At 34.0% G+C, this 14,990-nt stretch overlaps 1 protein-coding gene across 3 annotated transcripts in view; it reads left to right on the top strand.

Moving 5' to 3' along the window:
* The first annotated feature begins 10,473 nt into the window (after positions 1–10,473).
* The window catches only part of LUM (lumican), an 8,274-nt gene continuing 3,757 nt past the window's right edge, over positions 10,474–14,990 (top strand). Inside the window, exons 1-2 of one of the 3 annotated variants that reach the window (XM_011933621.1) lie at positions 10,474–10,906; positions 13,324–14,206. In XM_011933621.1, the coding sequence (XP_011789011.1) occupies positions 13,345–14,206 (862 nt within the window). In that variant the 5' untranslated portion in view covers positions 10,474–10,906; positions 13,324–13,344. Of the gene's footprint in view, positions 10,907–13,323; positions 14,221–14,990 lie in introns of all 3 variants that reach the window. The other 2 variants (XM_011933630.1, XM_011933637.1) reach the window with 2 other exon arrangements.

Genomic DNA, 14,990 nt, shown 5'->3' with positions numbered 1-14,990 from the left:
GAGAGCAAGTGGTGGGCAGGTGCCACACATTTTCTAGACAACTAGATCTTCTGAGAATTCACTCACTTTGTCCTGGACAGCACCAAGACAAGGGTTCCTCCCGCATGACCCAAACATCTCCCACTAGACCCCACCTTTAATTCTGGGGATTGCAATTCACTGTGAGATTTTGAGAAAACATCCAAGCTGCATTACTCCATGTTATCATAACTGTATGTTTGTTTGCATCTTTTCCAACTAGAATTTGTGCTTCTTGAGGTCAGGGGTTGTTTTCTAGTGAAAAGTGGTACCTAAGTCTTCATGGATATTCATGTAGGAACTAATGAATAAATACTTGTTTTTTTTTTCAAGGAGCAAATCAAAAAATTTAAGCTGTCTTACACTGATTTTATAGGTTTGTACTGATTTTAATTCGAGTTGCACCGTTACTTTTTTACGAATTCAGTGCATAGGATCTTTAACATTCTTAACTAGGCCCTTAATTAGTGAGAAAGAAAGATCATCTTATAGCTACTTTAAAAAGGTTTTGATAATTTTTCTGATATCACCTTTACTTTCTGGAACTCATATCTTCACAAAGTAGCTGATTTTAGAATAAAATAATAAATAGAAAAATGGAAAATAAAATATGTATTGAAAACATAGTACAAATTTTATCATAAAACTTACACATATCAAAAGACACTAACTTTAAAATAGTACAAAAAACTAAGGGAAAACCTGAATTACAGAAAAGAAAGTCAAATTTATTTAATGAAAAACTAGAATTAATAAAAATTAGCAAAAATTCATAAAAGGGAAAAGCAGTGGTCCATGACCACTCAAGATGGCTTGCCAGTTAAAGGAAAAAAAGCCCCAAACATACACATGTGAATACACACACACATACACGCACCCAGACAAAAAAGTCATTATGTTTTAAAAGTACAATCAATCAACAGGCCCCTGTGTGTGATGTTCCCTTCTCTGAATCCATGTGTCGGAGATTGAGGGGCAAGGGGAAAGAGAGCATTAAGACAAATACCTAATGCATACGGGGATTAAAACCTAGATGATGGGTTGATAGGTGCAGCAAACCACACTGGCACATGTATATCTGTGCAGCAGATCTGCACATTCTGTATATTTATCCCAGAACTTAAAGTAAAAAAAAATATAAAAAAAATCAATCTACAGTAAACACAAAACTCAGAAGGACACACACAAAGACAGAGAACTTAAGGGGATATTTTTGTTTTTATCTTGTTTGTTGTGTTGGGGCTTAGAAAATAATATCCTAAAATATGATGTCTTGACATGCTGAACTAAAAACCAGCCTCAAGTTCTGTCTGACCTCCCCCTACAAGCACAGGGAGGGACTCTCTGGAATTTCCTTATCTGACTGAGGAACCATCTTTCAAAAATAAATGTTAGTATGTTAAGACACTTGCCACCCCTGGAAATCTCATCAAATAACTAGGAAAGATTAACCACCAGTGAAGAGAAAAAACTAAAGTCAGGGGTCACCAGGCCCAGATTAACTTTTTATCTGTTCTTCAGAGGGCATTACTGAAAGATTACCTGGGAGACTATCTATGTACTAAGACAACCTTGGTTCATAGCGCAGTTATGCTCTTGACCTTCCTGTAACTTGTCAGTCCCATTAAGTTTCTGAAGAGATTCATTTCCAATAAAATGCCTGCCTACTGGGTCCATTAATTCTCCCTAAAAATAATTCGGTACTTCTCAAAATTGCCACATTTCTCTCATCTCCTTTACTTACGAAGAAAGGTGTATAAGCAACTGGACCTCATTGAGTTATTGGGTAATCACTTTCTTGTGATTTTCCATCCTGCACATTAACAAGTTTGTATATCTTTTTCTCCTGTTAATCTGCCTATTGTTAATTCATTTTCAGCAAACTTCAGGGGGTGGAGTAGAAGCTTTGCCTATTTTTTCCTACACCTGATTACAATGCAATTGCATATTCTAAGTTATACACACCTTTAATGTCACCTCTCTAGTCCAAGCCATTATCCTCATTTCTTGCCTGGACTAATACTGGTGTGTCCCATTTTGACTTACTGCTTCCTCTTGTGACTCTACTGCTTATGATCACTAGAATCCTAAAACACTTAAACAAAAATCCAAAATCTATAGCTATAGTATGTCCTGAATGACTTCCATCAACTCATTATCATTACATGTCTAACCACAATTTTCATGCCTCTCAACCACCAAGCTTTTACCATCTGGCCCCCATTCAAAGTCTTGAAACCTCTGCATTGAACAGCTTTTCTTCTACTTTCTCACCTATCTGTATCCAGTTGAAATATTAGTTTATCCTAGAGGGAGGCCTTCTCTGCTTTCTCAACCTTTTATTTCTCACTGCTTCCTCATTACTTTATTTATAATATTTATGATAAGTTGTCATTTTTATTTGGTTTTATACCTTTTAAAGTGTAAATATTAGTATAAATATCAAGCATGTATTTATAAATATTAATGTTATTAAATGTAATTTATGTAAACGTAATTTGTATGTTTCAGCTTACATAAAATAAATCACTACATGCTTACAGAGCTTTAAGTGCTTAATGTATCAACTCATTAAATATTCAACACTCACATGATAAGAGTAATTAATTCTATTTTCTGAAAGTGGAAAATGAGGTTTAAAGAGTTTGTATACATGCAGAGCGATAGCTGCAGAGCAGACAATGAAAGGCACAGAAGCAAAGATTCTGATCTCGAGGAATTCGTTGGTCCTATACTATGCAACACCATCCTTATTATTCTCTTTCATACATGCTGAAAATGATGGATCCCTATAACAGTAATAACAACTAACATTTGTTGAATGCTTACCTTATGTAAATAATTATTCAAGGATTTCACATCCAGTAACTCATTTAAGCTCACAAAGAAAGCTTTATGAGGTAGGAACATGATAATTCTTGTTTTAGTGATAAACAAACTAAGGCTAAGTGGATTGCCTAAGATCACACAGCACATATGTTGTAAAGAAATCTTAACTGCTAGAATGTATTCACTAATTACACACACACTCGCTGATTACTTCTTCGGAGACAGAAGAAGGCAGAATGTCTGATGTCATCACTTTTCTATTTGTAGTTAGTATAGTGCAATTTGTATGTACTTTTTATTCTCATATTTGAAATAATATATTACACATCTTCCTCTTTAATTTCAATTAAATCTCAGGCTATGTGTATTTATTATGTATATGATAATCAAAACATATCAGACCTTAACATCTGGCAGACATGCTTCACATACTGTGTTTGTTTATCTGCTATGAGAGCTTCAAAGCACGTGTCAGAGAAACACCTGGGTTTGAAGTTTGAAGTCTGAAAGAAAACTGTAACCGTTATGGGCGTATTTCTTGCTCTTTACTTGCTTTTATGTGAAATAAAAAGAAGTCTAATTTTTTCTTGCTTATCCTGTACAACAAAATTGAAACCTTTATCAGCATCAGCCATCATAGGGTTATATCTTCCACGTTTGGTTAGCTCATTGATTAAAATAAAATAATCTGAACCTGAAGAAAAGATTAAAAAATACCATTTTAAATTATTTAATACTTAAAGTGGTATCCATATTTCATTATGATTCTGGCATAGTATGGAGTTTTCAAAAGTTAATTAATTTATTATTCAGATGCAATTAAAAGCCAGATGTTCACAAATACATAGATTAATGCAAAGACAATCTACCCTTGTGTGTCAAAACACAATATAATAAAGTTATCGACTTCTCCTAAGGTAACCTACAAAATCAATGTGATTGCATTCAAATATGATTATATTGTTTTTGCTATAACAAAATTTATATGAAAATTCATCTGAAAAAATAGACAAATGAAGAATCACAAGCAATATTCTGGAAAAATATTCCAGAATATTTTCCATCAACAAATATGTATGGAGAGCCTACCTTGTGTCAAGCCTAAGGGACAGATCAAGTCCTTATCTTCCTGGAAGTGACATACTATGAGGGCCAAAGTTAAAAAATAAAAGACTCATAAATATACTGAATATTAATATAATTTCCAAGAGTGGTAAATGATAAGAAATTATAATATATTAAAATGGTAGAGAATAACTGAAGCAGGCTCTAAGACTACTTCAGATTTTGTGGTTCAAAAGCCTTTCTGAGGACACAGAGACCTAAGTGAGAAGCAGCCAATGATAACACAGTCTAGGGCAACCATTCGCTAAGTGTGTGTCATGAACCTTGGGACTCTTTCAGGAAGTCCACAATGAAAAAATTATTTTTCTGACAATATTAAGATGTTATTTGTATTTTTCACTTTAATTATCTCAGACGTGAACAATGGGGTTTTCCAGAAGCCACGTGACATGTGACGATGTTATTGTTCTGATGGCTGGTAGAATATCTGCTTATGTATTCCTATTTTTTCCAGAATTTTCTGTAGTCATGATTTTGGAATATAAATGTGCTTTCAGTGGTTAACTCAGTTTGTTGTCAGTAACACTATGTATTCCTATTTATCTTTGTTTATCTCTACTGTTATTTGTGCAATCTAGTTATTGTCCAATAAATCATTGTGTTGTAATCTTTGTAGGCTTGTTTTATAATAATATTTTTATTTGTTCAAAGTTTATTGAATATTTTTATTTTGAATTTAACATTATATTCAATGACAATATAAAAATTATAATAAATTCTTCTTATATTTAAAAAATGAGGCCGGACGCAGTGACTCATGTCTATAATCCCAGGAATTTGGGAGGCTGAGGCAGGCAGATCACCTGAGGTCAGGAGTTCGAGAACAGCCTGTCCAACATGGCGAAACCTGTTCCTACTAAAAATGCAAAAATTAGTTAGGTGTGGTAGCAGGCACCTGTAGTCCCAGCTACTTGGCAGGCTGAGGCAGGAAAATTGCTTGAACCCAGGAGGCTGAGGTTGCAGTGAGCAGAGATTGCGTCACTGCACTCCAGCCTGGATGACACAGTGAGACTCTGTCTCAAAAAAAAAAAAAAAAAAAAAATTCATTGTCTTCCAAAAGGGAGATAGAAGACTTTTTTCTTAACCCATAGCTACACTTCACAAAATTCATATATGAAGGAGTTATCTGAATTATGGGAAAAGAGCACCCTTCTGCAAAGAAAGTAAGTGAAAATTTAAATAAGCAACAGAAATATAATGAAAACCAATAAATAATATTTATAAATATTAGTCATAAATAATAAAATAATATTTACCTTTAAATTGTATGTATTAATAATTTGATTTATTTTATCCTATACAACAAAACATTTTAAATATTTTTAAGGTAACAACTGAATTGTAGCAACATTTTGGGACCAATCGTTCAGATTTTAAAGAAAAATGAGCTAACTAGTTAACTATAGATGTAATGGACTCTAAAAGCCCAAAATTATTTGTTATAGCTTTCAAACTGGAAATTGCAAAACCATGGACCATTTTACTGGATAAAGTAAATTGCATGGTCTGAGAAGTACGCACAAATGCTGAAGACTACAAAATCATTGCTGAATGTCTGCTGAACAAAAAGTGAGCAAAATAAATCACAGCAAGCTACTTTCCAATGATACAGTAATTAATCAAAATAAAGATTTACTCAAGACATGAAGACTGAATTAATACCATATCTGTGGATTGTACTTTTGCCTTACAAATGGACAAATCTACAGCTGACTCGGTTGAACTAGCCACTTTTTTTCTGGAACCCATTTTTAATTAGAAGTGTGGTTTGTCAGATTAGAATATTTGGTAAATATACTCTCAAAAAATAAAGTGTATTTTTCGTTTCAAGGAAAACAACTGACAGTAGTTGGCAAAATTTAAACTTTCGAGCAAATATTAGAATTTGGAAATAGTAGAAAACCTTCCTTGATGTAATTTTAAATAGCACATTGCAACTAAGCTTTGAGAAACTACCATTTGTTGAGTTCTGACTGTTCTTCAAAAAGAAGAGTAGCTGAAAAAAAATAAAAATAGTATTCCAAAACAAGATCATAAAGATTACAAAATAGTGATTTATAGGACAATAACTAGATTGCCGAAATAATGGCAGACATAGACAAAGATTAATAGGAATACAGTAGTGTTACTAAGAACAAACTGAGTCATTAAAAACACATTTATATTCTAAAATCATGACTATAGAAAATTCTAGAAAAAATCAGAACACACAAGCAGATATTCTACTAGCCATCAGAACTATCTCATTGTCACATGTCCCATGGCTTCTGGTAAAATTCAATGCTTACTTCTGAGATAATTAAATTGAGTTGAAGTTTAAATGAAATTAAATTGATTTGAAGTTACCTAAAAAGGCTACTAATAATGCTTGTTTTCTCAATTAAATATTTATGTAGGATGAGTTTTTATTATATACATCAATCAAAGCAACATATCTCAACAGATTGAACAAGGGAGCAGATATGAAAATCCAGCTAACTTCCATGCACACATACCTGAAATAGGTGTGCAAATATATAAGGCAATACAATTTTTCTCATTTTATTTTTCTGGACCATGTTAGTATTTTCATTAAAATGTTATTTACATTAACATGGCACGGACTTGTTATTTTTTATCGTAATAAATTACTCACTTTAAAATATTTCTCAATTTTAATTTTGAATGTGACATATACTGGTAGATGGACTCCACATACATCTTTGGGGTCCTCAAAACATCAAGAAACTTTAAGTATATAGAGTCCTGTCAGCAAATGTTTTACAACCACTAGTCTGGCGGAAGAGCATTTCAGTCAAAGAGAACAGCTGGTAAAGGACCTGGAGTAGGAACAGACTTCTCCTATATCAGGTCCTGAGTGAAGGTCAAAATGGCAAGAATGTAACACAAAAGAAGGAAAGAAAATGGCACCAGGGAGTTTAGCCATGGTCAGGTGCTTTAAGTTTTGATAAGCCTACATTTAAGGAATAAAGAAGGGAGACTGGCACTACCAGATATTATTTAGGAAATAAAACTTTAACAACTGGATCATAGATATTTTAGCTCAATCATATTCAAACTTTATGAATGACTGGTGAAACTGTATTCTCATCTACCATTTATGGAAGTGATAAGCAGAACAACATTTTGGAGGTAATTAGGTAATAATTACAAAATTTTTAAATATGTGTACAAATTTGTGTTCTCCAGAAAGCCCAGTTACTTTTGAGATTTTCCTTAAGCTATCTTGCACAAAACTAGCTCAATACAGCATTGCTTATCATGAGAAAAGAGTAATTTCTCCCAAAAGCAAATTTATGATTGTGCACTTACCTAAGTGAAGAAGTTATCTGAGTTCTGAACTGTCTAAGTTATCTCATATGCTGCCACAAAAGAGGAAAAAGGAATGAAATTCTATTGTGTATATAAGACATGTCTGAAACATCTGAATTAATAAAGTCTAAACAACAATTACTTACAGAAAGTGAAATTGGAGAGTTAGTTAAGCCAGGGGTTATTGCACATTTAGCCTTATATACTGCTATGCTGGTTAATGTTTTGGTATAGTGTTCCAATGTATACATATTACTCTTATAATGCACACTTATTAATGAAAACATATAATAAATCATATCATTGATAATTCCAAAAATGTACTTGTCATGTAAGATACTAAGAAAAATAAAAGCAATTGTAGAGTAAGTTTAAAAATACATACAGCTATGAGTATAACGGCTATGTAAATAAAAGATAGTTTCATGACTTGTACGGTGCTAAAATTAAGAATGGGAATTAGATTGTTGTGAGAAGATAAAAAATTCAAATCCACTCTATTGTATGATTTGAAAGCATAAACCATTTACTCAAAATATGTTGTCATTTAAAATGTATCTTTTGAGATAAGCAGAATAGACAAAGCAGGTGCAACCAATTTAAAGATTAAAATTCCATTTTATGTGATAGTGCTTTGCAAATTTTAAGAGAAATCAACTGTTCAATATTAAAAACTAACAACTACATTATGGTATATCCGTATAACAGAATTTCATGTAGTAAATAAAAATGACAGTAGAGAGTGATATTTAATGATATAGAAAAACATCAATGATTTACTGTTATATGAAAATGGGTCTGGCACTACAAGCATGATGTTATGATATATGTGAAAACCAAATTGTCTGTGTGTTTGTGTTTGTACACACACATTAAGAAGATATACCAAAAGATAGTTATATCTGGGAGGGAATACTTAATTTATTCTTTTCCCCTGTAAGTCCAGGGCTGGGTTCAGAACACAGTGGGTGAAATAGTCATACATACTTTATCATCCTTGCTAGTCTCAGGTAACAGGAAATCCAGTCCCTGGGCTGAAGAGGGCAACTCCATCATTTTTTTCTTTTTAATTTTACTTTAGGTTCCGGGATATATGTGCAGAATGTGCAGGTTTGTTGCACAGTTATACATTTGCCATCGTGGTTTGCTGCCTCTATTGACCCATCGATCTGGGTTTTAAGCCCCGCATGCATTAAATATCTTTCTTAATGCTCTCCCTCCCCTTGCCCATCAATCCCCGACAGGCCCCAGTGTGTACTCTTCCCCACGTTCTTGCTCATAAGTGGGAGGTGAACAATGAGAACTCCCATCATTTTAACCTATATTATGATGAAACACATTCAGCCTTCAATGCACGTTACCACCAATGATGTGAATCACCATTTGCCAGGATGGAATGTTTATACCTTACCCGAAACTTCTGAGGTGTGGATGTGACTAGGCATGTGTGCGTTAGTGTGTAAGGTAAAAGGAAAGAAATTATTGCTTAATTAATTTTAACTAAAATTAATTTTTAAACAACTATTTTTTAAACAACTATTGCCCATTTAATATTTCTGCTTTTTCTGAACTGATAACAACATTGTCTGTAGTGTTTTAAGCCGATTGAGTGAACTACATTGTCTCAGTTCCATCCTGTTCACCCTCTTCCCAATGAATGAAGAAGTTCATGGTTTTATTCTTAGATTTACATGTTAGGTGACTTTTAGCAAATGAATTCGACTTTCTGACTCTCCATTTATACTCCTGAAAATAGAGTAGTAAAACATACCATAGGAATTTTAATGTATGAAATTTAAAGTAAGAAATGTGAAAACTCTGAATATAAATCATGGAATATACTAGATCCACTATAAATGTTAATTTCATTTCTTTCTAATGGACCCTGAAAGTATGCTCTGAAACGCACAAAATTATTCAATTACTGGTTTCACAGAACTGATTTTATTAAAAAGTATATGTTGACAAGACTTTACAATGAGCTAAATCCAATGTAATGCATTTGAGGTCTGTTACAAATACCACAACACATGTATTGCTTTATACAGAAAAATCTTAAGGAATGGATAGGTGGAATTGTTCTAACAAGAGCTCAGATTATAGAATTTGATACACTCAAAATTAATACTTAGCATTGTTTTAAGAATACTCTTATAACAAGATCACTTAATTATATTTGATTGGTCTTTTTTTCTTAATTCCTTATAAATTTATTCAGTTACTTTGTTGAAACTGATGCCTATCAATACTTTTCTTAAAATAATATTAGTAAAAATTGTATGCTTAAGAATCATCTTACAATTCCATTAGTTACTGTCAAGAAGATTACTTTTTGTTTTTGAACAGTTCTATTACAAAAATAAGGCATTTATTCTAACAGTCTTTTGTCGGGCAAATGCAGTATTAGTCATGGAGTTAATTTTCCACAAGTCTCACTGCTAAAATGTGATATAGTTATTTTTAAAGACAAAAATACAATGTGACAATTTATACTAAAATATCTTGTTGTAAAAGTTCTTATAAATATGAGGAAATGAAACATTTTAGAAAAAGGTTGCATAAATTTAACTGATAAAATCACAAAATGAAATAGACAAGGATTTAAGTATATCTCTCATTTACTGAAACCATGCATCAGGAGCTGATAATGAAAGATATATCCAGCCAGGTCTTTGGGAGATTATAACTTTGAATAACTTTTAACTTTGAAAAAAAATTATAGCATGCAATGAGAGAATGAAAGACTATTGCCTTGTGATAATTTTGGTATAAATTTATTTTTTTCTCTGTTCTTTTATGTTTTTTGGCATTAAGCTATAGAATGCTATCCCCAAGTAAGGTTTTGGGTGAATTCCTAAACGAAATCCACAAAATAAGAAACAGGCAAGACTTTGCTGATTGGTTCCAGACCTGAGTAACATAAAATGAGTCTCCTTAGCATTAGAACTAAACTCGAAATGTTGGTATTTATCATGTGTATCCAAGAGTATATGAAGCATATTTCATATTTTCAAAACTAATGTAAGTTACCCTCATGACCAAAAAATTAAGTTAGTCCAAGTAAATCTATATTGATTTCAAAAGTGATAGGCAAACTCAATTCCTCTGAGTCTGTTCATTTGTGTTTTCCTGAAATTATTTGCCCTGCTTATGATTTATGAGATCTTTAGATAAACATGATAGTTGGCTGAGCACATTGCACTTAATTGTTGCCACAGCCACAGATGTAAAGAGGCTTGTAAGAAAAATGTTCTCACAGTGAGCTTCCTTATTTGAAGCAGGACTCAATCCTTGGTTAAAAGCTATGGTATTTGAGCTAGTTAAACATGTATCTCTCTCCCATTCCATAGGGAATGAGCTGGGCTGTCCTTCCTCCCCACATTCACCTGCACTTCGTTAGACAGCAGTGTTCCATGCCACACCACAAGATCCCCACAATGACATAACTCCATTCAGAGACTGGCGTGACTGGGCTGGGTCTCCCCACCCCCATTCAGCTCTTGTATCACTCAGAATCTGGCAGCCAGTTCCGTCCTGACAGAGTTTACAGCATATATTGGTGGATTCTTGTCCATAGTGCATCTGCTTTAAGAATTAACGAAAGCAGTGTCAAGACAGTAAGGTAAGTGCTGTTTTAACTATCGCACTGGGGATGGTAACTGTTTGGGACAGCGTTTTTTGTAACAGGAACAGGAAAAATTCCAGAGCAATTTTGCCAATTGCTATTCAACAGCAAATCCACAGTTTTGAGCAGTTAGTTTCACATTTTGTTTAATATGTTTTCCATGATTTATAGATTTGAGATTTTATACAGTATATGCTGTATTGCTTGGCAAGGGAAGTTATAAAAAGTTTCAAGGTTAGAATGAGAAAATAGTTAAAGTAGACACAGTGAAAAAGAAAAAATATAGAAATTAAAATGTTTGTTATGTATGCTAATTAGTCATATATGTTAGTATTGGACCCTAATATTGGAGCAAGGAAAAGTCATTTTAATCAGCATTCAAAATATCTTTTAATAAGTATATTGTAGCTATTTGTTATAATTTACAATAAACATTCTATGTTATAAAACATGAGCTAAAAGATTAAACATGAGCTAAAACATGAGCTTATGGATTATTTATTTCTGTTTTGTTAATTAAAATTTGTTTCTTGGATATATGCCTTAAGGAACGAGTTTTTAAAGAAATTCTGGGAAATGATTTAGTTTTTGGAAACAGCATTTTCTCTATAGCCACAGGTATTTGAGAAAACTGAAGGAAGTACAGTGTGATTTTGCCTCATAGTGGAGTCATTATATGGTTACAAACTCTCTTTCAATTCAGCATCCTTGTTTTTACTTTGCCAAAAAATATGGAAGCATTTTTCATTACTATTTAATACTCACATTATAGTTACCATAAATATTTTGGTATATACTAAATTTAAAATAGCTTATTAATAAAGCAAGACAAATCTTTACAGTATTTGCATTCTATAACTTATAAATAACTCTGGGAATATGTCATCATGTTCTTTTTAGTGCTATGCAATTATTATTATGGCATGTTCTGTCAATAATATTAAATGCCCCCATTACAATCTTAGAGAGTAATTTACTGAGAATCTGGCTACATGTTACATCATGTCAGCAATCAAAGTATTTCTGACAACTGTTTTATAACATTCCATCTGATCTGAAATAAAGTGCTTTATAATTTCAAATTAAAACAAATAAAAAGTTTTCAGTTTCTAACCCCAGAGATCCTGTGTATCCCAAACTACCTTGATCCAAAAGCTTGTAATCATACTTTCATAGGAAGATACAATATTCTCATTTATCTATTAGAATGTATCTTTCTTCACATTAATGATTTATCTCCCAGGGCTACCAACTTTGCCTCAGCCACGACTCTTCACTCTATAAAAGTCTAACTCTTATATTCTAATTTTCCCATATCTGAATTGCTGCACTTCCTTAAGATACTGAAATGTGCTTTTTTGAAACTCACCTCAGAAACATGTTCCTATGAGAAGATAACTGTTACACATTATTTTAAATTCATATTCTCAGTTGAATAATTTGCTAGATAGTTCTAATACCAGTATTAAATCCAAACTTTAAAAACGTCCCACCTCTCTCCCACTTCCATTCTGTGAGGTCACTAAAAGCCACATATGCAAACCATGGCATCTTTGATTTTGGCATGAAGAAAGCAGAGAACTTGTGAGTAATTGAGACAGACTATAACTCTAATTGAAAACTTGGAAAATACTATCTTTCTCTACCTGTTGAATCTCTTTCCAGATAGAGAAATCCTTAGAATGTGTGACATTTTCCTGATAAACATTAGTAATTGTTAAATATTAGTAATATTTAATTTAGTAAATAGCTAACTTATGAAATATTAGTTTCAGAACAGTTTTGCAGTGTACTTTAAAAAGTGTAGAATGTCAAGCACAACGTGCACTAGTATGCACGCACACCAACACCAAGAATTCTGTTCTCCTTCCTCAGAACCAACAATAACCGGGCACTTTTAAAGGAATGTGCCTTCCATTTCCCTCCCACATACAAGCAAAACCTCAGGTTGCCCATATTCCCTTAGGGATCTGCTTCATGAGTCATTTTAAGGATGTCAAACGGTAGGGTAGAGTACACAGGAAACAATTGTCTTCTCATTGTCGTTTTTTGAGAGATGATCTGAAGCAGTAGCCTAATTCGGTGGTCAATGAGCACCACCCAGAAACCTCTTACAGGCAGGCATTTCATTAAGGAAGAGCCTAAAGAGATTCCCTGGAACAATTAGGCCTGGCTCTCCCAGAAGGGGGCGCACGTGTACGCAATCTAACCTGAAACCCGCTCACCACACAGTTGTAAACATACACCTTTGTCCTCATATCTAAATAAAAATTGAAGAGACGCTGTTAGATGCACTAAAAATAGCTATAAGAATAACAAAATGCACATTTTATAATGCATTTAATGTTGTAAGTTGAATATCCTTTTCTTGAAACTATATATTTTTTATTAACAAATGTTTCATCTTTATTTAGGATTCAAACCATTTGCCAAAAATGAGTCTAAGTGCATTTACTCTCTTCCTGGCATTGATTGGTGGTACCAGTGGCCAGTACTATGATTATGATTTTCCCCTATCAATTTATGGGCAATCGTCACCCAACTGTGCACCAGAATGTAACTGCCCTGAAAGCTACCCAAGTGCCATGTACTGTGATGAGTTGAAATTGAAAAGTGTACCAATGGTGCCTCCTGGAATCAAGTATCTTTACCTTAGGAATAACCAGATTGACCATATTGATGAAAAGGCCTTTGAGAATGTAACTGATCTGCAGTGGCTCATTCTAGATCACAACCTTCTAGAAAACTCCAAGATAAAAGGGAGAGTTTTCTCTAAATTGAAACAACTGAAGAAGCTGCATATAAACTACAACAACCTGACAGAGTCTGTGGGCCCACTTCCCAAATCTCTGGAGGATCTGCAACTTACTCATAACAAGATCACAAAGCTGGGCTCTTTTGAAGGACTGGTAAACCTGACCTTCATCCATCTCCAACACAATCGGCTGAAAGAGGATGCTGTTTCAGCTGCTTTAAAAGGTCTTAAATCACTTGAATACCTTGACTTGAGCTTCAATCAGATAGCCAAACTGCCTTCTGGTCTCCCTGTCTCTCTTCTAACTCTCTACTTAGACAACAATAAGATCAGCAACATCCCTGATGAGTATTTCAAGCGTTTTAATGCATTGCAGTATCTGCGTTTGTCTCACAATGAACTGGCTGATAGTGGAATACCTGGAAATTCTTTCAATGTATCATCCCTGGTGGAGCTGGATCTGTCCTATAACAAGCTTAAAAACATACCAACTGTCAGTGAAAACCTTGAGAACTATTACCTGGAGGTCAATCAACTTGAGAGTAAGTAAAAAGCTGTTTGATGTGTCCTCAAGTGTTTAAATACCTGAGCTGCGCAACACCAATATTGCATCTGGCTCCATTAAAAAAATAAAATGCCGGCTGGGTGCGGGGGCTCACGCCTGTAATCCCAGCATTTTGGGAGGCCTAAGTGAGCGGATCACCAGGTCAGGAGTTGAGACCAGCCTGGCCAACATGAGGAAACCCCATCTCTACTAAAAATACAAAAATTAGCCAGGCCTGGTGGTGCACTCCTGTAATCCTAGCTACTCGGGAGGCTGAGCCTGGAGAATTGCTTGAACCTGGGAGATGGAGGTTGCAGTGAGCAGAGATCGTGCTACCGCACTCCAGCCTGGGTGACAGAGCAAGACTCTGTCTTGGAAAAAAAAAAATGTCAACAAAATGTCCCTCTACTTCAAACAAAGAATCATTCTAGCTCAATCATATATCCAATACCCAGCCTTTCTTTGGTGTATCCAGATAAGGAACAATTGAGGTCACAGAATTCAATATATAAGTCTTCAAACTAAAAATTCCAGGCCAATTTATCCTACTGTGTTACCTCCTCATATCTATCTCTTATTATTTTCTCCTTTATGGATTAGATTTATGTCCTACATTTATTTTTTGACAAGATCTAGATGAAGGAGGAAGAAATGAGTTCAAAAGTGGAACAGTTGGCAAACTCCATAGCCACAAAGAAGCCCATATAGTCCGTCCATTCCTTCCTTCCTTCCTTCGTTCCTTCCTTCCTTCCTTCCTTCCTTCCTTCCTTCCTTCCTTCCTT

This window comes from Colobus angolensis, unplaced genomic scaffold (genome assembly GCF_000951035.1).
Source record: "Colobus angolensis palliatus isolate OR3802 unplaced genomic scaffold, Cang.pa_1.0 Scaffold10, whole genome shotgun sequence".
NCBI lineage: Eukaryota > Metazoa > Chordata > Mammalia > Primates > Cercopithecidae > Colobus > Colobus angolensis.
This window is presented reverse-complemented; position numbering and strand designations above follow the sequence as displayed.